The sequence below is a fragment of the Vulpes lagopus genome, chromosome 2 (genome assembly GCF_018345385.1).
Source record: "Vulpes lagopus strain Blue_001 chromosome 2, ASM1834538v1, whole genome shotgun sequence".
Classification (NCBI taxonomy): Eukaryota; Metazoa; Chordata; class Mammalia; order Carnivora; family Canidae; genus Vulpes; species Vulpes lagopus.
The window spans coordinates 15860912-15883007 of NC_054825.1; the positions used below are offsets into that span (position 1 = coordinate 15860912).

At 42.4% G+C, this 22096-nt stretch overlaps 1 protein-coding gene across 22 annotated transcripts in view; it reads left to right on the plus strand.

The window, feature by feature from the left end:
• ABLIM1 (actin binding LIM protein 1) overlaps window positions 1-22096 on the plus strand; it is a 292836-nt gene that overhangs the window by 172648 nt on the left and 98092 nt on the right. For all 22 annotated transcript variants that reach the window (XM_041745614.1, XM_041745612.1, XM_041745626.1 and 19 more), the window contains 3 exons: window positions 751-860; window positions 20103-20229; window positions 21411-21504. In XM_041745614.1, coding sequence (XP_041601548.1) covers window positions 751-860; window positions 20103-20229; window positions 21411-21504 — 331 coding nt within the window. The remainder of the gene's footprint in view (window positions 1-750; window positions 861-20102; window positions 20230-21410; window positions 21505-22096) is intronic.

Here is a 22096-nt window from a genome sequence, read left to right on the forward strand (position 1 = left end):
AGCCCGACGTGGGATTCGATCCCGCATCTCTAGGATTGCGCCTTGGGCCAAAGGCAGGCGCCAAACTGCTGCGCCACCCAGGGATCCCGCAAAATGTTATTGCTGCCTGATGCAAAAAGGAAATTATCTCTCTGCAAAGAAGCTAATAGGTTTTTATTTTTTTAAGTTTTTAGAAACTAATCATTTTTAAACAGGTTTTTACAGCAGTCTTGTACTGCTCACCGGGTGTGAGGTCTCCAGCCCTGAAACAACCAGCTCACCCACTCAGATGTCCAGAACAAAGTCTACTTAGGCACAAACACCACCTACGTCCAGGGAAGGGAAGGAGTTAATGCTTGACCTGTCACCAGTTCTCCTGGGGAGGGGCCCCTAAGCTTGAAAAGGAATGTATGGCATTTGAAATATTTCTTCTTGAAGGATTTTCCATTTAGAAAATGGAAAATTTTTCCTGTGTGTACCTGGCAAGGTGACTTGTTGGAACATCCCTCCACTAATGAGTAGAGGTAAATCGTTCCATTTTACTGTCTGGGCTGCTGGGAGAAGTGGTGCGTTCTCCTTTCTCGAAATGAGGCTTGTTTATTTGTTTGGAGTATACCCAGCTGGCTAGCTTGGTTAAGACTGCATTTCAGACATTCTGGCTGGTGCTCCTCAAAGAAATGGATTGGCACGGGAGGGCGGCCAGCAGGAGGAGTAAGGGAAAGAAATTAAATTGTTGGAATAACCTTGAGGGCAATGTCTTTCTATCTCCAGGCGCCCCTTTCCACCCGGAGACCGAGTGACATTCAATGGGAGAGACTGCCTCTGTCAACTGTGCGCACAGCCAATGTCATCCAGCCCCAAAGAAGCCTCCTGCTCCAGCAGTAAGTGCCCCAGTCACCCATTGACATGAGTTCCTCATTGCTCAGACGTAGCTTAGGCGAGTGCCTGCCTTTCTGTGAAGCCACTAGCTGGAGCTGCACATAGTCGTGTCCAAGGCATTTGCAGTCGTAAAACGTCAAGCCTTCACTAAAACCCCGTGAGAAGTGAGAAGCAGTGAGAAGCATCTCCCTTCTTTCAAAAAGACATAAATAGAATTGGACCTCAAACTGTACATTTTGAGAGTAAATGAAGGAAAGGGAATGATAAAACTTTCTATGAGAAATGCTTGTTCCCTAGTCATGGAGGTTGAGATGTGCAGACGTTTGGCAGTGAAGTGATGGATAAGCTCTGGGTATCAAAAAAGCTGTGCCCCCTGGGCCTAGGACAGCTGTGGTGACTTATACTTACCCTTAATTCTTTATATCTGTTATCCTTAAGTATTTATGCACTTGGAGGGTTTCTGACACATCTTTATTGAACAGATAATTTGCCTAGAAGCTACAATGTGTGATGTGGTTCCCACCGGGGATACAGGTGCAAACAAAAACTCAGCATCCTTGGGAAGCTTCCTTTTTTTTTTTTTTTTTTTTTAAGATTTTATTTATTTATTCATGAGAGACACAGTGAGGCAGAGACATAGGCAGAGAGAGAAGCAGGGAGCCCGATGTGGGACTCAATCCTGGGACCCCAGGATCATGCCCTGGGCCGAAGGCAGGTGCTCAACCTCTGAGCCACCCAGACATCCCAGGAAGCTTACTTTCTAGCAGAAACAGGCAGATGATAAATGCATACACAAAAATATCTAGTATCTAAAAGCAGGAATAAAATGCAGGTAAAGGGGCTGCATCTATTTGAGGCATCAGAGGAGACTTCTCTCAAAAGGTGACGCCCAAGGAGACTCTAATAAAATGTGGGAATAAGTTCTAGATAATGTCATGGGATTTGCAATTCTTTATGATGAGGTCTTGGCTTCCATGTGAGAATCTGGAGAAAACTAACTTGCCCTGAAACTTTTCCCCCAGCTAACTTCTTTCCCTCGTAGTGCCAGCACTGCTTCTTCTAGTAAATAACGTTGGATAAGTCAGTTAACTTTTAAGTGAGATGTATCCTGGTTTCTGGCACCAAACAATGAAACTTTACTTCCTTCGTGGGGCATGAGGAAGTAGACCAGAGGTTTGCCTTCCTTTCTGTGGATTTTGCCAATCTTTGGGAGATCTGGAACAAACTCTATTGGGCCCCTCCAGTCTCCGTATATAAGAATGAAATAAGCCACTTCTGCTCTAGAGTTGGAGTTGGAGGAGTGCTTCTGTGCACTCCATAGCAGTGATTCCAAATCTTTTTGTTAAAGAAGAAGAATCCTTATACTGTTTTCAAGAAGAATGTTCTGACCAAAGTATTTGCATAGAAATTGGATTTGACGGTTGGGAGGAAAGAAGAAAATAAATGTATTAGTGCATCCTATTTAACATGACCAGATCCTTAGCATATGAACTTATATGCCCTGCTGATAAATAATAGCAGCCTGAAGGAAAGAGCTGCAAAGCAAGGCTCAGCCCTGGACCCTTAGGAGGGTTTCAAATGCTTCACGCTTCTTACTGACCCTGCCCCAAGCAGGTCACTGGGGCACTGAGCTGGAGTGGGAATAGTCACCCCACTGTTTGGGAGGTTCTACTTGGAAAGTACATCATCAAGAACTTTGGAGGAGCTTTTCAATCTAGTTAAGAAAAAGGAGATTTTATGAATCACAAGAAAGAATGACAGCTGCTAATAGGGGATCATGTCCAGGGGCCTATGATAGAAATGACTATCCTCAAATTCTGTAGAGTCCTTTAGTCGAACTGTCTTTTTTTTTTTTTTTTTTTTTTTTAAGTAAACTCTACATCCAGTGTGGGGGTTGAACTCATGATCCTGAGATCAAGAGTCACATGCCCTGCCAACCGAGCCAGCCCATAACTTTCTTGATAGGTGAGGAAATTAGGGCCCACAGGCATATTTAAGGTCACACAAGCTGCCCCATAATAAGGCAGGATTAGAGGTGGGTCTTTTGAGTCCTGTGTTGAGGCTCTCTTTTGTTTCACCTCATACTCTCCCTTGTTTGGTTTAAGAAACAGAAGTAGATATTTTTAAAGGCTTCCTGTCCTCTCTGCCCATGCAATTTGGGAATGGGTTTTCTCCTCACAATGTTGCCAAAATGGTTATTCCAATTTTTATTAAACATGTTTTTCCTTTATCTATATTTTCCATTTTATATGACACATATGCACAGAAGGAAGAAATAAAAATAAATAAATAATGATAAAGAAAAATAAAAATTTTAAATGTAAAAATGTGTATCCTACCCGAATTCAGTATATCTTTAATGCTAGATATAATAACAATTGCATATGAGCACATTGTTAGACCAAATCATATTTTCTCCTTTGCTTTCAATGGGTGAAATCTATTTTCTCTGCAACTGCTTTGGTCAGAGCAGTTTTATTTTCAACAAGTACTTGTCTATTTAGATCAGTACTCAAATAACATTTATGGGGCATGTGGGTGTTAAAAAAGAGCTCTTATATGAGGATACACACATGCAAAATACCCAAGCTGGGCAGGCACACAAATACTAGCACAAGGGAATCCTCAGCAAGTTGCTGAAATTCACTAGAGCATAATTAGAAGACACTTGGTTGTTATTTGTAATTGTGTAAGAATTACCCTATACATGAAAATTATCCTGATGTGACTTTAATTCTTATTTTAAAAATTTCTTAAACTTGGCAAATCACCCTAAAAGCAAACAGTGAAATGTCTCTGATCTTGTTCACAGAGTCAATGAAATATATCAGAGTCAAGGTCCTCTTTCCCCTTTGGAATGTTCTTTCAGAAATGAATTTACTCTTCTGAACTGTGATTTTATTTCACGTTCAGTGGCAGGTTTCCCATCATCACTGAATAGGAGGTGAAGGTGTGAGAGGACAAGAAGTGAAGGTGGTCAACAGAAGCTAAGTCAATGACGCAATGAGAATTCATACAAAACAGTGTCTGCTCGAGCTTCCTGGATAGAGATCCAGTTTCTGCATCCAGAGCTAATCCAGAGCTGCCTCATCTATACTGCTCTGGTTTAGAGAGGACTCCCAGTGGCGTGACCTCATGGTGCCTTCCTTCCACCTTGTAATCATTTCTTTAATCTTTAGATTTAATTTGTCTTCTTCATCAGACACTCATATAGTACTCACTGTGGATCAGGTGCTGGTCCATGAATTTTAACTCATTCAACCACCCACTAGGTTGTTACTAAAACTATCCCCTTTTCACAGAAGAAGAAACAAAGGGCCTTAGAGGTTACTTTGTCCAAGATGACACAGATGGTAAGCAGTGGAGCTGAGTTATAGGCACAGGCTGTCTGGCTTCGGATGCCATGCTGGTGTCCCTGATGTCTCTTGCACAATGTAGGCATCACTGCTGAGCCTCAAGCGATGCCTGACTTCTCTGCACATACCCCCAAGTATCCTCTCCCCAAGGGCTATGCCCTTTCTACACGCCACAGCTGCCTTCCTTTGGTCGCCAGGTTTGGTGAATGGAAACCATGAGGAAGTTATTCCTAGAAACTACTTCAATTAAAGATGATCGCCCCTAAATTAGTTAAAATGCTTGCTGCATCTGGTCTGATGCAATTTGAATTCAACAAGCAATAAACCTTCTATAACGTGAAAATAATAGTAAGAATTACCTAAAAGGGTTGTGATGAACATTAAGCTGCTTTAACTATTTAAAAAAAAAAAATCCATTGCCTAGGTCCAGCTGATCCACACTTTAAAAATAAAAACTGACATCCAGAAGACATTAAAACCAACCAGAAGGTTACAGGTACTCCTCAAATGCTCACTTCTTCCCCAGTCTTCATATATCTGCCAGTGGTTGAGGAACTGGATTCCCATGGGTTAAGGAGCCATGTGAGGGAAATATGTGCACAGCAACTAGAGTGTAGAGAATTGGGTTTGGATTGTCATTTCCTGCACAGCTCCCATCTATTTCAGGCACCTGAGCAGGAGTGGGCTGCTGTCTACAATTACCCTTTCCATTTCAAAGGGTGTCTGACTAGTGTCTGATTGCGTGTGGGTTTGGTGGATTGACACGATGACCACCCACACACAAATACATCCAAACCCATCTTCCTCCCTCCTCCCCCCTCTGTGCAGCATTGTCATTATTCCAACTGCATTTGGAACTCCTACAGGTATCAGGGCAAATGCTCTACTTGGCCTGAATTTAAATCACTTTGGATAAAGAATCATGTGTATGTTTTCAAAGAGGAGGAAGAACTTTTCCATTATTTTATGTTTCTTTTAATAGTTGCAAGATAATTTTTATTTTATCTTTATAAAGATAATCCTGCCAAAAATCATCTGTGGTTTGAGTGGGACTCCTCTATTGAGACACCTAGCAATAGGTGGGGTGGTGATGATCTGACACTGGTGTCTGACTGCCTGGGTCAGGTTCTAGCTCTGCCACTTGCTAGCATTCTTTTTACCTTTCCAGCTTCCATTGCCTTATCTGTAAAATGGGATGGTAATAATTACTTTGTAGGATTAAATTAGTACATATATGGCACTAATTTACAGGCATTAATTTTTGAGAATTTGTGTCAGACCATCACTACTTTTGTGACTCTTCTTTTTTCACTCTGCTCTTCATGATAGCTGTATTTATCTGCTCGTTTGATATTTTTTAAGATTTTATTTATCCACCTATGAGAGAGAGAGAGAGAGAGGCAAAGACACAGGCAGAGGGAGAAGCAGGCTGCATGCCGGGAGCCCGATGCAGGACTCGATCCTGGAACTCCAGGATCACACCCTGGGCCAAAGGCAGGCGCTGAACCGCTGAGCCCCCCAGGGATCCCCCTTGTTTGATATTTTCCACCAGTATAGAATCCAATGAAGGCAGGAGCACAATCCAATGAAGGCAGGAGCCCCTGCATTGTTGGAGTCTGACTCATGGTGATGTATTTTATGGCAGGGTCTCCAAAATCAGATCTGCTTCTCCTTGTTTAGACACTTTCTTCCTGTAAGAGTGAACGTATGGGTTCCAGACAGGTTGTGGTTGGTTCTAATCCCAATTGTACCATGCACAGGCTGTATGGTCTTGAGAACCCAATCTCTGCCTCCATTTCTTTGCCTACAAAATGGGAAACAATAAAAGTTCATTTTTCAGTGATTTGTTGTGGGGACTTGTATAAGTAAAGTGTTTGAAAGATTCACGACATCTAATAAGCTCATGTGCGTGTTAACCATTATTCTTTATGGAGGTTACAAGACTAGAGCTTGAGCTTAGAGATATTTAGAATCAGAAAGGAACAAAAGAAGGCAGCATACATAGCATAATAGTTAAGAATATGGCCTCAACATTTCAGAAAGTCTGAGTTGGACTCCTAATCCTCCCCCTTCTGAGCCAAGGAGCCTTGAACAAGTTATTTGATGCTTTAGAATCTTAGGGGTCTCATCTAAAAATTGGAAAGTAACTACTTCCAAGGGTTTTTATGAGAGTTGAGTGAGATACTGCAAGAAAAGACAATATAAATGTGGAGAGGTTTCTTTTGAAAGTAATGCAAAGAGAAATGCAATAGACCAAAGACCTTGTTCTGTGTCCTGAGACTTGTCCTGGGAGGCCTTGAAGAGTTTGGCAATGTGGAGTTCCTGAGGGAAGCTTTTAACCTGGAGGATGACCAGATGAAAGCGATGTTCTAGAAAGGTTAAGATGATAATGGTGGTAGTAGCATGCAAAATCAATGATTTAGGGTCAGCGATCTGGGTTGGGGAGATCATTGATTGTGGGTAGAGGTAGAAGAGAGAAAAGATGAAGAGTGTGAATGTCAAAGAAAGATTATAGGTTGTCCGTCATTCATTCAACAAACATTTGAGTACCAATGATGTTCCAGCCACCAGTCAAATTCTTTATTATATAGTTAATATATTACTGTGAGACAGTTGTCACAACTGAGAAACCAACATTGGTACGTAACCAATTGCATTCTAGTTGTGCATATACATGCCCACCTCTACCACCAAGATAATGACCTCATTAATACAAGGACTATTTTTTCTCTCTTTCACAAGGTGTAGTACATAAAGCCCAACATCAGCATTTGGAAATTGAATCAAAGCCGTTTCTTTCTCAAAACAGGCAAATAACGCAAATAACACTCTTCTCTTTTTAATGGGTTTAGGCATTCAATGGGCTCAGGTGGATTTAATGGGTTCAGGTGTTGGTAAAATAATGCCAACATTAGAATACAAATACAGAAAAGTTAAAAGGAGATAAAAATAACGTGAAATCTCAAGACAGCATCTCTATGAACATTTTGGTGAACATTCTTCTGGATTTTGCTAAGTGCTATCGATATGTACAACTTTATATAAATTGTTTGCATAGCATTTTGTTCACATATCTTCTTTTCAAAAATCATTCCTTGTTTTGAGTGTCACACAAAAGATTGTAAGCCTTGAATCTGCTTAGGCCCCTTGACAACAGGGTCAGTGCACATGTATCTTGACCAAAGCTGTGCTTCTCATTTCTATTAAGGCAGTTATTACCATATACTCCTGCTAGTTCTTTCTATGTTTTTCTCTCCTACCAGACTATGAGTTGCTTAGTAACAAGGACAGTATATATTTTTTTGGTACCATGCTCATTGTAAATATATAAATGTCCATTTAGCTAGTGAATGGATGCCATCCCTGGAGGGCCTTTGAAGGACTCATTTTCATCTCCCAGGTCCAGAATGTTGAGTTCTGACTCCTGTTGACGCAGAGTGACACATCTTTTCACTTTACCAGAGACTCAATTGTCTCAGTTGTAAGAAAGAAAGAAAAGTTTGTTTTAATAGGGAATGGGTATGATTTATGGGGAAAAAAATAAAAATGAATACAAAAAGTGCCTGAGGGAATGGAAAGTTAATGACATTTTGTTATTTGCTTTGTTTCACTAGATATGCCTCTTACATAATAAGACCCACACCTTGTAACAATGTACCAGTAAAACTAGGATTTTAATGATTGGACCAGCATTCTTCAGTTTAATTTTAATTTTTCAGTAGGAGTAAAAATCTAACCGTGTATATCAGGAGTTGTATGTCCCTTTGGATTGTCCCAGAAGGATAGTTGAGAAATTGCTATTACTTGTAGTACTTGTCTCCAGCAGGGAGGGAAGGAAGGAAATTATTTTCACTATAATGAAAAAATTTCTTAACCATGTATATATGTGTTGCCTATTTAAAACAAAAGTAGATTAAAAATAAAATGATACTTATTTTACAAATAAAATGAAAGACCTATTCCAGACTGAAGTCTTGGTGCACTTTGCCCTTGCTATGACCTTCAGTGTGTACAGATTAAGTGACTGGTCACATGATGGAAGTCCTGAAATGGACACTCTACCCCTTCTTTCCTTCTTCCTGTCTCTGGAAGGGAGTAAATGAGTTGTTGCTTGCTGATGAGTATAGAACCTAAGAAACTGATGTCAAGCTCAAGTGTGATTTCCCCTTTGGCAAGAGCTCGGGTATACTGAGTGACCATAGCCAGTTAAAGATTTATCCGAGAACTCCTCACCAGGTTAAAGTTTACAAGGAAATTAGGGAAACCAGTATAAGAAAAACCCTTCCTGGTACATTTTTCAATGAAGTGCAGTTCACATAACAAAATGAACCATTTTGTTCATACCGATAAAGCAGTTATTCCCTACTCAGTCCTCCCAAGTCCCTGGCAACTACCATTCTGCTGTCCGTGTCTGTGTATTTCCGGATTCTAAATATTTCATATAAATGGAATACATAAGTGACCTTTCATTTCTGTCTTCTCCCACTTAGCATAATGTTTTCAAGGCTCAGGGCAGCTTGGGTGGCTCAGCGGTTTAGCGCCGCCTTCAGTCCAGGGCCTGATCCTGGAGACCCGGGATCGAGTCCCACATCGGGCTCCCTGCATGGAGCCTGCTTCTCCCTCTGCCTGTGTCTCTGCCTCTCTCTCTCTCTCTCTTTCTCTCATAAATAAACAAAATCTTTATTTAAAAAAATGTTTTCAAGGTTCACACAGCATTTACCAGTACTCCATTCCTTTTTATGGCTGAATAATATTCCATTACGTGGATAGAACATGATTTGTTTATCCATTTGTTTATCCAACCTTTAGGATATGTCCTGAAGGTTCATTAACCTTTTGGCCATTATGAATAGTCCTGCTGTGAACATACATGGATGAGTATTGGTTTGAGCCCCTGTCTTTAATTCATTTGGGTCCTGGTACAATGTTAAGTAGGGTTTGCTAAAGACTATCCCAAATCGCAAAGGCAGTGGCTACCAATTTTCTGAATCTCCCCCAAAACTGTCAGGCTGGTGTCCCACTAATGTTCACATGTGGCAGGCTGTGGCATGAGCACCACAGAATGGCCACAGGTAGCAGCCTCATCTGGGGTACCTTGTCTGCTCCCTCTCTTACTCTTTCTTCATTCCTTTTTCTACTTGTTTTCCTTCGCCATTGCTAGCCATAACTTGAGCAGAGAACTATTTCGTCCGGCTGGTAGAAGTCTGACCCCCCAGTTTTCTACACCTTGTCCAGCAGAGTATCAGTAGTGCTGAGGACTCAGGCTTTGAACTTCAAACACCTTAGTTCTGTCTTCCTATACAAATATGTCTAAAATAACATCCCTTTTGAGGGATGGCTCAGGGATCAAACAATGTTTATGAGACATGTCTGGATTACACATCGTAAGCAGAAAGAACTGCTCCAAGCCACAGAGAAGTGCTGGTGGAATCATGTGCTGGGTGAGTAGTCATTTATCATGGCAAGGGTGCCCAGTCCAGTGAGGCTGTGGCCTGAACTCCACCTCTGCAGGTTGGAAGTCAGTATCCTTGAGGCTACCATGTGACCATAGCCTTTTCCAAGAGCATCCATGATTGGGTGGTGTTTGGCTTTGTTCCCATGACTCCCCAACTTCCTCTTACTGTCCTGGTGGTGTTTTCAGTCAAAAGAGAATCCAACTTATGATCTCCAGTGAATCCCTGTGATGTGTGCATCATCAGAAATTATGCTGAGCAACCATGTGAAACCAATTCAGACTGACAGTGCAGAGGAAAGGCCCAAAAAGCAGTGAACCTTTGGGCCTGCCCTCCACCAGCTGGGTTTTTGAAATTGTTAGTTGGAAATTTGGAGGTTGTGATTGTCCTTATTAGGATGGTGGTTTATTCCATGAATATAGCCACCCCTCCATTTTTTTAGTTCTGGTTCTGAAAACATGCTTGTGAACATGCATGCACACACACACATGTGCACACACACACAGTTCTCTTTGATAGGACCTTAAACCTATAAATTAGAGCAGATGACAAAATAGTATTATTTTTTTTAATAAATTAATTTTTATTGGTGTTCAATTTACCAACATAAAGAAAAACATCCAGTGCTCATCCCGTCAAGTGTCCGCCTCAGTGCCCGTCACCCATTCCCCCCCACCCCCCGCCTGACAAAATAGTATTGATGTTCTATGCTAATAGTTTATTTCCCATCAAAGAATCTCATCACATTTCTAGGAAATACAAGCATGTTATAATTTTTCAAATTTATTTAATGTATTTATTTAGAGAGAGTAGGAGAGGGAAGAGCAGAGGAAAAGGGACAAACGGACTCCATGCTGAATGCTGAGCCCCATGTGGGGCTCCTGTGATCATGACCTGAGCTGAAATCAAGAGTCAGACATTCAACCACCTGAGCCACACAGGCACCCCAGCATGTTATAATTTTTATTTGTAGCTCAGAGAATGGAAGAAAAGTTGTTTAGGAGATTCTTGTGTAAAGCAGTGGACACTGTCTGTAAGCAGATGTTAAAGTTCCCAACTTCTAACCTGTTTTCAGTAACCTTCCCAAAGGATGTGCTCTATTCCATAAATGCATAGTGTCAAGTGTCTGGCATCCTCACTGTATATAAGACCCCCACATCCTTCACCGTGTTGCAAGCAGGCCGTGGGAGACTAAGTGAGAAATAAGGTCCATTGGAACCAATATTGAATCCAGTACTGAGTGCCGTGGCATGTTTATGGGTCATTCAAAGCCATCATTGAAGGGAATTAGCAGAGATTCTCAAACTCTCCATTCCAATGCTTTTGGGGTGCAGATCTGGGTTGATTCCAAGTCCATGACAGACTGTGTTCTATTTCTTTGATGTTTATCATCCTGGCAGCATTAGCTATGAGGTTCCTGCTTAGTAAATTCATAATTAACGGAGAGGAAAAGCAAGCAAGCTGGTTCTTTTAATTTCCCATTCAGATCCTGGTCCTGAATATGGGGAAAACATACACAAATCCTAGTTTTAGGAGAGGGCTTCTTGACCTTGAGAATTCATAATAACTCCTAACAGAATTCTGTGAATACTGGTTTAGGGATTAGAATTGGGAGTTTCAAATGTGTAAGTGGTCTATATTTGTAAAAATTATGAACAAAGTAACTGAAATTCTTTAAGTATATATGATACACAGTTTAAAAGAAGGAAAGATAGGATTTGGAGGACTTGGAAAAAGGCTTGCTGCCAGACCTGCCCTCAGCTTTCCTAATGAAGGCTGATAATCTGTTGCTATTATGGCCCACGAAAACTTGTTTGTTGTGCAGTATTGTTTTCCAAAGACAACAAGAACCTTCACTTAAAATAGCAGGTCCGGGGCTGCTCTGGCTTGTGATGTTTCCATCATGGCCATCAAAACAGCAAAGGGACATGAGATGTTATGGAAAAATCTGGTTCAAGGTTACATAGTGGCACATAACCTTTTAAAATAGTTCATTTTTAGTGATTTGAGATATGAATTACTTATAGCACTGAGACCCCTTTGGCCATAGAGTGGCAAGTACATTGTACCTGTATGAACATTCTTACTCCCCGCCGCCCCCCACCACCACTCCCACCAGTATTTATCTTGTGACTTCATATTGCTTTTTTGGCTAATGGCAGCATAGAATTTCAGAAGTCAGTGCTTTTTTAAAAAACTAATTCTTGAGACGTGCTTAACCCAACACATTTGCAGCTTTGTATTGTGCTTTAGCCTCTTTCTACCCTTTCTTAGGTTGACCCTGCACCCTTGGTATTTGCCATGACATGCTAAAAAAGAACTTGGTGACTTGATTTAATTTTTTTTAACTGGACTGTGGACAGTCAATATTTGTTAACTCATAGAGGTCTGGTTTGGAACCTGACCACACTGAACAGCCCAGGTGATGAAAGTAAATCACCATTCAACAATATCAACTCGTTAGATTGATGTTCCTATCACTACTAAATACAATGTGGCCTTTCTGGTCAAGGAAAGGTTTTCAAATACCCAAGTCCTTCATATCTTAAAGACGTTAAAACTCTAGGCCAACTCTTATTTAAAAAATAATAATAACACAAAGAGGGTCTGGATTTTTTTTTTTTTTTAAATCTATGGATTGCAAACTGAAGTGCCTACAGAAAAGTCTAAGCTAAGAACCGGAGTTCCCAGGTCAGCTCAAAAGTGACAACGGGTAGCAATTGACATTTAGATTGTGTAGGGATAGGAACCCTAGCAAACTGGAACTATCTCTTCTGTTTAAAGTGGGCAACCACCACATACCTCCAAAGCATTATTCCCATGAAGGAATCCATGTGTCAAAGGCTGATCTGACATGTGTTGAAGACTTGTGTCAAAGGCAGCTTGCTAACCTAAGAGAATCAGGTCACTCTTCTCTTGCGTCTTTTTTCTCCCCCCTCTTTTGGATAGAATAGCTATTCTCCGGCATCCTACCTTCACCATTTTATCACACAGATAATGAGAAATCTGTATCCTGTAGGAAGAGTTAAATGACAAGATCCAGCATCGTTAAATTCAGGATCTCAAGTTAGCCAAACTCTGGAACTTAAATTTGGGTTTGGTTTGGTTTTTCCTTGAAGCTCTTTAGATTGGGTCCTGGCCAGGGATAAAGTGTCTCTACTTAACGGTCTATTAAAAGGACGCCACTTGAATATTTTATAGGGTCTCCAAAGTCTTACTCTACTTTCTAATAATAACAATCTAAATATGAAATTATTTTGCTTCTGTTTATTTTCCATCCCCATGTATAGCCTTGAAGTTGTTTGCTAATCTTCAGTTGATGACAAATAGAGTTTCTGTTTCATTATTATTTTTAAAAAAGGATTCCAGGGAAAGCTGGAATTTTTTGGAGCTTGTATGGGTGATAGCTTAAATACTGAAACTTGATTTCTTTTTTATTCTTAATTTTTAATATTTTTTTCAGTAAAGTAAGGAAATACTCAGAACTGACCCCAAACCCCTGTGAACATTTTATAACATCCCAAGATGTCTGCAAGCATCAGTTGAATGAGGAAAGTCTCTGGCTCCTTTTACAATCTACATACCAATTATTAATAATAAATACTTATTATTTATTTTCAAAACAATTCTCTACTTATGCAGTCTCTCTGCTCCAGTGAACACCTCGTGCTCTGATTCCATCCTGGCTGTTTTTGCCCACTGGCAGCTCAAGAGATGATAACCAGGAAAACAAACCCACGAGTGGAGGTTCAGGTTCAGAGAAGCCCTGTAAGCTATAAAGGCCTGAATTCACGTGCCTTTGAGAACAGAAGATTCACACCGTGCAGTTAATTGGACTGTTCAGCTGTGTGGCTGTGTACAAAGCCAAAGCCCACCCTGGATCTTAGTATCCTGTGTGGAAAGTAAAGCATTTGCATCAAACCAGTCTTGAAGGTCCCTCTGGCTCTCAGATGTTCTGTGATCTGTAAAATGGAGATGATCACTGCCCTCCCAGTTAGCAGGAGCCCTGAGAGTGGGGGAGAGAATGGACACACCAGACCTTTCAAAAGTCAAAAGCTGAATAATAACTGTAATAATAGTAATGATAATGATTACTATAATGATTAATATAATGATGATGATGATGGTGGTGGTGGTGATGGTGATGGTGGTGATGGTTATGGTGGAACCACAGAGACCGAAGTGCCTTTTCCAGAGGCTGACGGTGGGCCTTGCCGATTCGATACAGAGAAGAGGAAATTCAGGTTTTGTGAGATTATTGGACCTGTGAAAACAGTGCATATGTACATGCACCCACACTCTCCAGTCCTCATGGCAGCCCAGGAAGCTGGGTACTGCCAACCTGCACATTCTACAGATGGAGATACCGAAACTTGGTGGTTACCTAGCCTGCGCAAGGCCCCTCCACTCAGTGTCAGAGCTGGACTTCTACTCCAGGTCTCTTTGCCTCCAAAGTCCTTGACTGCTGGGAAATGCACCATTTGTGTATACAACAGGCCAAAGCACATGTGCGACATAACGATGAGCAGCCTTATTTTTCCCTGTCATGAACTTGTATTGTCCTTGATCAGAGTTCCCTTTCCTACCCTAATCATATCTTACACAGATCCCACAGCTTTCTGGTCTTCAGCCCCTAGAAGTCCAAGATGGTTGAAAACTTGATCCTCATATGTGTTTGAGAGCTGCATCCTTTCACAGCTCAGACCTGACCCAAACTGGAGACCTACAGTGGGCACAATCTCTTCTTTCACTCTGCCTTTTATTTTATTATATTATATTTTATTTTATTTTATTTTATTTTATTTTTAATTTTTATTTATTTATGATAGTCACACAGAGAGAGAGAGAGGCAGAGACATAGGCAGAGGGAGAAGCAGGCTCCATGCACCGGGAGCCCGACGTGGGATTCCATCCCGGGTCTCCAGGATCGCGCCCTGGGCCAAAGGCAGGCGCTAAACCGCTGCACCACCCAGGGATCCGTCACTCTGCCTTTACTTCCTTCCTGTCCTGTGGCTCCTTGGTGGGCCAGGCAGGGGCAAGAGGGATTGGAAGTAGATGGGACAAGGTGTTAGAAATTCGGCATTGTCATGCCTCTTTCAGCTAACACTGGCTGGAGATATTTCTTATGGAGGTGCACTTTGAGTTCTATGACAAAAGCATGTAATTTCTGGTTAACCTCTTGCAACAAGCTCTCCCTACCTCCCCAACCTCAGGTCCTGCTCCCGTGTAGTCTCCTAGCCTCTTATTAATGAAGTCCCCCACTCCCAGCAGGCAGCTTTCTCCAGTGGGTTCATTCTAGATGCTTGGGTGTGGGTACCAGCAGCAGGACATAAGTGCATCATCCCCCAGTGAACCAAATGGTGGAAGTGCACACCATTCCCACTCCATCCTCTCCTTAGCCTGCCATTGCCAGGGGAAGGGAGAGGTCTCTAACCAACTTCCTGTCTTCCAAATCTTCCAAATTCAGCAGACTCTAGATTTTTCTATTTGTGAATGCTTCCAAGCTTCAGGACATTCAAACCAGTTTGTTCCAAGAACTCTAACATCAAGCTTCTCATGGACCCATAGTAGCTGTAGGGCCTGAGCTTCCCCACTTAGTAAACATCTAGGTCCTTCTCCCAAGGTCCTCTTATCCCTGTCACAGCAGAGGGGAGAGAACACCACCACACTCCTGCTGTGTGGCCAGCTCCCTGGTGTCTCCGTTATGTGTTTTAAAATTTCTGATTTTCAGAGGTAAGTAGGGAATAGAGGTTGGTAGTCATCAGGTGAACTCTACTGTGTCTTGGAAAGTCCTACAAGGATATTCTTGGCACCTTTCTTTGGGAGACGGAATATTTATCACCATTATCTTCAGCTCTGAGACCATGGCCTAAAGCACTAGGAAGATCCCTCTTTTCTGTTTTCTGAAAGCTTTGATCCCAGATGAGTAGCTACTGTGAATGCAATGCCCACCTTCATTAATGGTTCTGGGCATGAATGAAGCCTGCAGGCCTAGGAAGGTGGGGATAGGAATTTAATTATCACCTGGTTTTCTTTTCTAGAGCTCCATCTGCTCAGCCCTCTTCTCCAGAGAGGCATCTTCACAGAGGAAGACATATTTTTGGCCCTTCCTTTTTCCAAGTGAGAAATTCTAACAAGGTAGAAATAGTTCCCAAGGAGAACATAGGTATCCTTTCTGATAGAACCTTCAGAGCTGTTCAAGTGAGGACATCTTTCTTAGCTTGGGAACACAGGTTTTCTTGCTGAGAGCCATTTGTCACCTTCTTCAACTTAAATATTTTCGAAGCCCAGGTATGCATGACCCGATGCCCCCCAAAAAAGAAAAAAAAGAGACAGGATTCCTGTCCTCAAGGATATTTATTGCCTTGGAACAAAATGATACAAATATGGAACCAGGTGTGTCATTGGGTATTAGTTTAACTCAGACATAAGTAGCCAAATTCCTGCTCTTCTCTTGGCTCTTGGCACCAAGAATGAAAGGCCTGAGGCAAGTGTTTGTGGTTGTTGTTTTTCTCTTGCCACGTTTGGTGATTGTTTTTTATGGAATACTGGCAAGTTGCTAGAGGGCTTGATTTCCTTGATGCTGCTCCGTATTCACCTATTTCTGACTTCGGCAATAATTCCAGTGCCAATCACCAGCTTTCTATATTTATCGGCAGCTGCTTCAGTGATGTGGAAACAATTTTCTCAACAGCTGAAAACCATGAAGATACAGAGTAGGACATTTTGTACTTTATAAAAGAGCTTAGTTGGGATGAGCACAGGAAGAATGAACAATCCAGCACGAATCTTTTTGTCTCTGCATCTTCTCCACTTTTCCCAGCGTGACATCAGGCTTAAGTGGAGAATTTATGGTTTTGTCCTGAGAGGAGTGAGTGGGTAGGTAGCCTCTGTGGCATATACCAGAATACTTTGAATCAGCCAGTGTGGACCAGTATTCCACTTTCTAGGAGGTGGTCTTTGATTTGCTTGGTTTATGTCTTAAGGTTTGGGAGGAAGGCTCATTCCTCAGCCTCTGCTTCCAGCCCCGTTTCACCAGCTGCCTAGCTCTAGGCATTCAGCATCCCATGATTGCTTCTCTATCAACCGTTATCAAAGTCAATTGCAGAACGAACATCTGCCCTCCATGGGACACTGCAGGGTGCAGAGGATCTGAGAGGTATGGGACACCACCTGTGAGGTCAGAGGCTTCCAGACCGCTAGGCATTTTGACTACCTGACTGAATAATAAATGGTACCATATCTACAAAGCCCTCACATGGTGCCTGGTTCATCCAGAACAATCAGAAAAGTTGTCACCGCTCTCAAATTGTGTCTCAGCTGCTTTCAGAGCTCTGGGATATCTGGGCATTAATGTGCTTGTAAAGTGAGCAAGATTCACCATCCAGGAACGTGCCTTCCAGTCTCACCTCTGCTCCTACCGAAGAAAGGTGGAGCCACACTGAGAGGTGAACATGAACTAAGCATTCTTATAAATTTATTTTTTATTGGTGTTCAATTTGCCAACATAGAGAATAACACCCAGTGCTCATCCCATCATTCTAAGTGTCCTGCAAAGCTCGTCACAGTTGGCATTTCACAGAGACAGTAACTTGCCCAAGTAAATGCTCAGATCCTAATTCCGAAGCCTGGGCTCTTAGCATTGCCGGGCCTTCCATCTCCCTAGATCTCAGCGTTGTGCAGGAGGAGACCCCAAATGGCTCTGCCAACCCTCCTGAGCCCAACTGTCTTCAGTTTCTAAAATTGAAAGCCATCCCTCAAATTTATTTTCCGCCTTAAAGAATCTACCAGCCAGCATCTTCCTTATTATTTTAAATCTTTACTGCCACCTCGTGGCTTGACCTAATCAGAAAAATGAAAAACAAAGAACTGTCAATTCATCTTAAACTCATCCAGTGCTCCTAACCTTTAAATATTGTATTTGTGAGCAAATGTCAAGGCCTTCCATTCTTATCCTTATAGTAAACTATCAGATGTGAGATCCACTTTATAAGATTTTTGTTGAAATGCTGAGAAACGTTAACTCCAGCTTAAAAAAAGAATACATCATGCTTTGTGATCATAAAAGCCCCACTCAGCTAATAGTGGGCAGTACTTACAGAAATTCTAATCTGCAATAATCTAGAACTTGTCTAGCAATTATATTTTAACCTTAGAAATATTTATTCAATTTTTTCTGTTTTTGACATTCTCATGGTAACAACAACAAAAAAAAAATCCAAGCAACAGAGGATGTGAAGTGAAAAGTCCTTCACAGAAGAAAATATCTTAGGAGTTTCAATTATTTTTTCAAGAAGTCTTTTATTCCATATACGAGCATGTGTACCAACACATCTATACCCTTTACTCAATTTTTGTAAATGAGCTTCTATGCATACTGTTCCACAGGTTGCTTTTTTTTTTTTAACTTAACCTATTTTGGATATCTTTCCTTGTCAGCACACAAATTGATCTCGTTCTTTTCAACAGTACACAGTATTCCACTACTGACTATACCATAATTAATTTAGCTTCTCATTAATGTCCACATAGGCTATTTTCATTTTTGTTGTTACAAAAGTACGGCAGGAAATAAATTCATTTTCTTCAGGGAATACGTACGTGGACACAGCACATATACACACACATACACACACTTTTGCTAATTTATTTCTAGATTAAAAATCTTAGCTATGAAGTTGCTAGATGTAAAGGTGCATTAATACCCACTGACCAGGGACACCTGGGTGGCTCAACAGTTGAGCTTCTGCTTTTGGGTCAGAATGTGATCCCGGGTCCTGGGATCGAGTCCCACATGGGACTTTGGACAGGGAGCCTGCTTCTCCCTCTGCCTGTGTCTCTGCCTCTCTCTCTCTCTCTCTGTCTCTCACGAATAAATAAATAAAATCTTTTTTAAAAATATGCACTGACCAAAGATCACTGGAAACACACCAGTAGTCAAAGAAACAGAAGGGCAGGAGGACAATCAAGTGAACTTAAACGGTAGCAAGGGAGAAGACCAGGGGAGTCAGGAGCATCTGTGGAGGAACTGAGGGGATAGAGCTCTTACTGGGCGGTATTAAGGAGTCAAGGCAGCAGGAGCAGTTCTGGACTAGGTACTGTCAAGATGCAGGAGCAGGTCAGTGATTGGGCATCTCAGTTTTTCCAGGAGGAGAGAGAGTTAAAGTCGAGCTAGGGATGCCTCGGTGGCTCAGCAATTGAGCGTCTGCCTTTGGCTCTGGGCATAATCCTGGGTCCGGGGATCAAGTCCCACATCAGGATCCCCCTGAGGAGCCTGCTTCTCCCTCTGCCTATGTCTCTGCCTCTCTCTGTGTCTCTCATGAATAAATAGTCTTAAAAAAAAAAAAATTGGTCTAGGACTGTCACTGGTAAAGGAGCAGCAGTCACACATGCGGTCAGAAGGGGGAGGTGTTTCATCATTTTGCACAGCCAGTGGCCCTGTCCGGGCATTGCTTTATTGCATGAGTGTTTCTTACAATCAGTTGGGGACATGATGGCCAACCTCCCGGCTATGCTGTGTTTCATTTGCTCAGCCACATTGATTTTAAATGTCTGTGGAAGTTTATGTTGCTTTCAAAAAGGTTGCATCAATTTACATTCTTCTGAGTTCTTTTAAATATTTAACTTCCCTAACAATGGAGTATTTAATAATCATAATAGTGACAGTTATAATAGGAAACATTTATAGGGCTGCTTCCCATGTGCCAGCCCCAGTGCTAATAACCATTATTTCATTGAGTCCTCTTTGGAGGCTTGAGACAGGCACTAAGAACTTCCCAGCTTCCATGTGAGGAAACCAAGGCTTCAAAGAGGGGAGACGGGCCTGGGTCACAATAGGGCCAACAAGTTGTTGAGCCCACTCCCTTTACCTCAAAGAAGCCCTGTGTCCTTCGTCTATGTCACAGGAGGCTGCCATGGAGAATTTAAAGCTAAGGAATTAAGGGCTATTAAACTGATGGTCACAACTCTTCAGAAGTCTGGTTTAGGATGATAAGGAGGTAGAGTCCTGTGTAGTAAAATGAGATTCATAGGCAGCTTTCCAGGAACCACATCTATATTGTTAAGTGAGGCATCCAGCATGAGGTACTTAGCGACTCACACGTGCCCTCAATTAATAAAGGCATATGAGAGCTTTCTGGAAATCACAGCCAAGACAACGTAATTAAATATTCTCTGGGCCAGCTGGAGCTCAGAGGGTATTTAACCCCCAAGGAAATAAACGGATGAAGGACATCCATGCCCTTGGATCCACTGAGGTTCACGAAGTTTCCATGCTGTGTGAGGATACGAAAGACTTGGCGCAGGGAGGGAGAGTGGAATGACACGGTGCTTAAGTAGATATTTGTTGAGTGTGGGATGGGTGCACCCTGGGACCTGCATGCTTGGATTTAGCAAAACAAACGTGGGGTAACTGCTGGCCTCTGCTCTTTTCTAGATTGTGCTGGCTGTGGAAGAGATATCAAGAATGGGCAGGCCCTGCTGGCCCTGGAAAAGCAGTGGCACTTGGGGTGCTTTAAATGCAAGTCCTGTGGGAAGGTTCTCACCGGAGAGTACATCAGCAAGTAAGGCTGGAGGCAAGGCCCAGGGGTCCAGTGGGCCCTGCTCTCGGGAAGGGGACTTGAATGTATTTGTAGACACTCCCCCACCCTAAAATAAAAAACCACATAGGGTCTAAACCCTGAGCCCATGAGGACCAATGTATAAAAAACACCCACCCAGGGAGGGGGCTCATATTAGAATCAGATGCTTGTGTGGATAATATCTAAAGTGGAGTGTTGTATTGTTCTGTTTTTTTGTTTTTTGTTTTTTTTTTTTAATGTAGCTTAAAGAAACTAGTTACAGTGGTTACCTTTAAAGAAAAAAAAGGAATGAATATGGGGGTATAGTGGCAATGAGGGAAAATTTTCCCCTATAAACTTTTCTATGCTATATCAGCTATTCAAAAAAAAAAATGAAGCGAATTTAATAATAATTTAAGAATAGAGTGAAACAAAAAAAATAGCATGGGTCCCACCCCCTAGAAATCGAAGTCTGCATGTCAGGGAGAAGCCAAAACACCTGTATCAGAAGGAAGACACATCACAGGTGATTTCTTGATGCACAACTAAAGTAAGAAGGAGGGAGGAAATGCTCAGCTCTTAAAGTAACCCGGAAGGCTGTGTACAGTGGTGCTTTTTTGACTTTTCCACTTAATGGCACACATAGAAAACATTTTTACTGTGCTCTGAGGTAAATTAAGGAGGTCTTGAGAGGCTGGATGAGACGACCCTGCACCCCTCGGGCCTCCTGAGGGCTGAAGACCTGGCGTCTCAGCGCTGCCGGGAGGTGCTGGCATGTGAGCTCAAGGAGGCGATGAGGGGAAGGTGGCCCTGGGGCCTCCTCAGAGGAGGGTGAACCCTGACACCACATCTGACGCCCATCTGACCTGGTGAGGAAAGGGAATGGTGCCAGCACTTTTGCTGGTTAGTTCTGAGACAACAGGGAAGCAGCGGTGCTAATCATATGGTGATTCGGCTGTAATTTCTGCATAGCCCAGAGAAACAGCTCTCCGTCCACGTCCACATGGTTTGGTTTCCTGCACTGGGGTCATGTCTGACCAGATCTCCAGGCCTGTGAAGGCTGGGTGGGGGAGAATTACCGTCTGCTACCATTCCGTGGAGAAGGGCTCAGAGAATTATGGTCCTGGTGTCTTCCCTGCCCCCTTGACCCCCTCTCAGGAGCTGAACACCCTTCTGTGTTGCAGGGATGGCGCTCCGTACTGTGAAAAGGACTACCAGGGGCTCTTTGGGGTGAAATGCGAAGCCTGTCACCAGTTTATCACAGGGAAAGTCCTGGAGGTAAGTGACAGCCAGGCTCCCGTTAAAGCTACCATCATTTTCCTCAGACTCTTCAAAAACACAAAAGAGGCTCTTGTTCCTTTTTTTTTTTTTTTCCATCTTCACCTCTGGAGGAAAGAAAGTATTTGTCGAGATTTTACGTGTCGGATTGTCTTCACAGGCAGTTTCTACTAAATGTTCATGCGACATTGGAATGATGGGGAGTTTATCAAAAGTGATAGAGGGACTAGGAGGAATTATGGAGAAGGAAGGGTTATATGAGACTACTTTTAGTTTTAGAAGTCAGAAAATAGGAAACGGAGAGCGTATTAGAGTCACTGTGTGCCTGTGTGTGTCTATGCATCAGTGTGTGACCTGTACACGCATGCACACGTACTTGTGTGGGAGCAGGTGTCTGTGCGTGTGCATGTGCGCCCTTGCATGTACGTGTGTGCTTGTGAGAGTCTACAGACTCGGAGCAGGGGCAAAGTACTGAAGCAAAGGAAGGGTGGGTGAAAGGTGAAGGCATACACTTCCCCACCCTTAAAAAACCACATCCTGTGTGACCCAGAACGCCCTGTGGCTTGGGCTGAGCTCAAACCTGTCAGGTTCA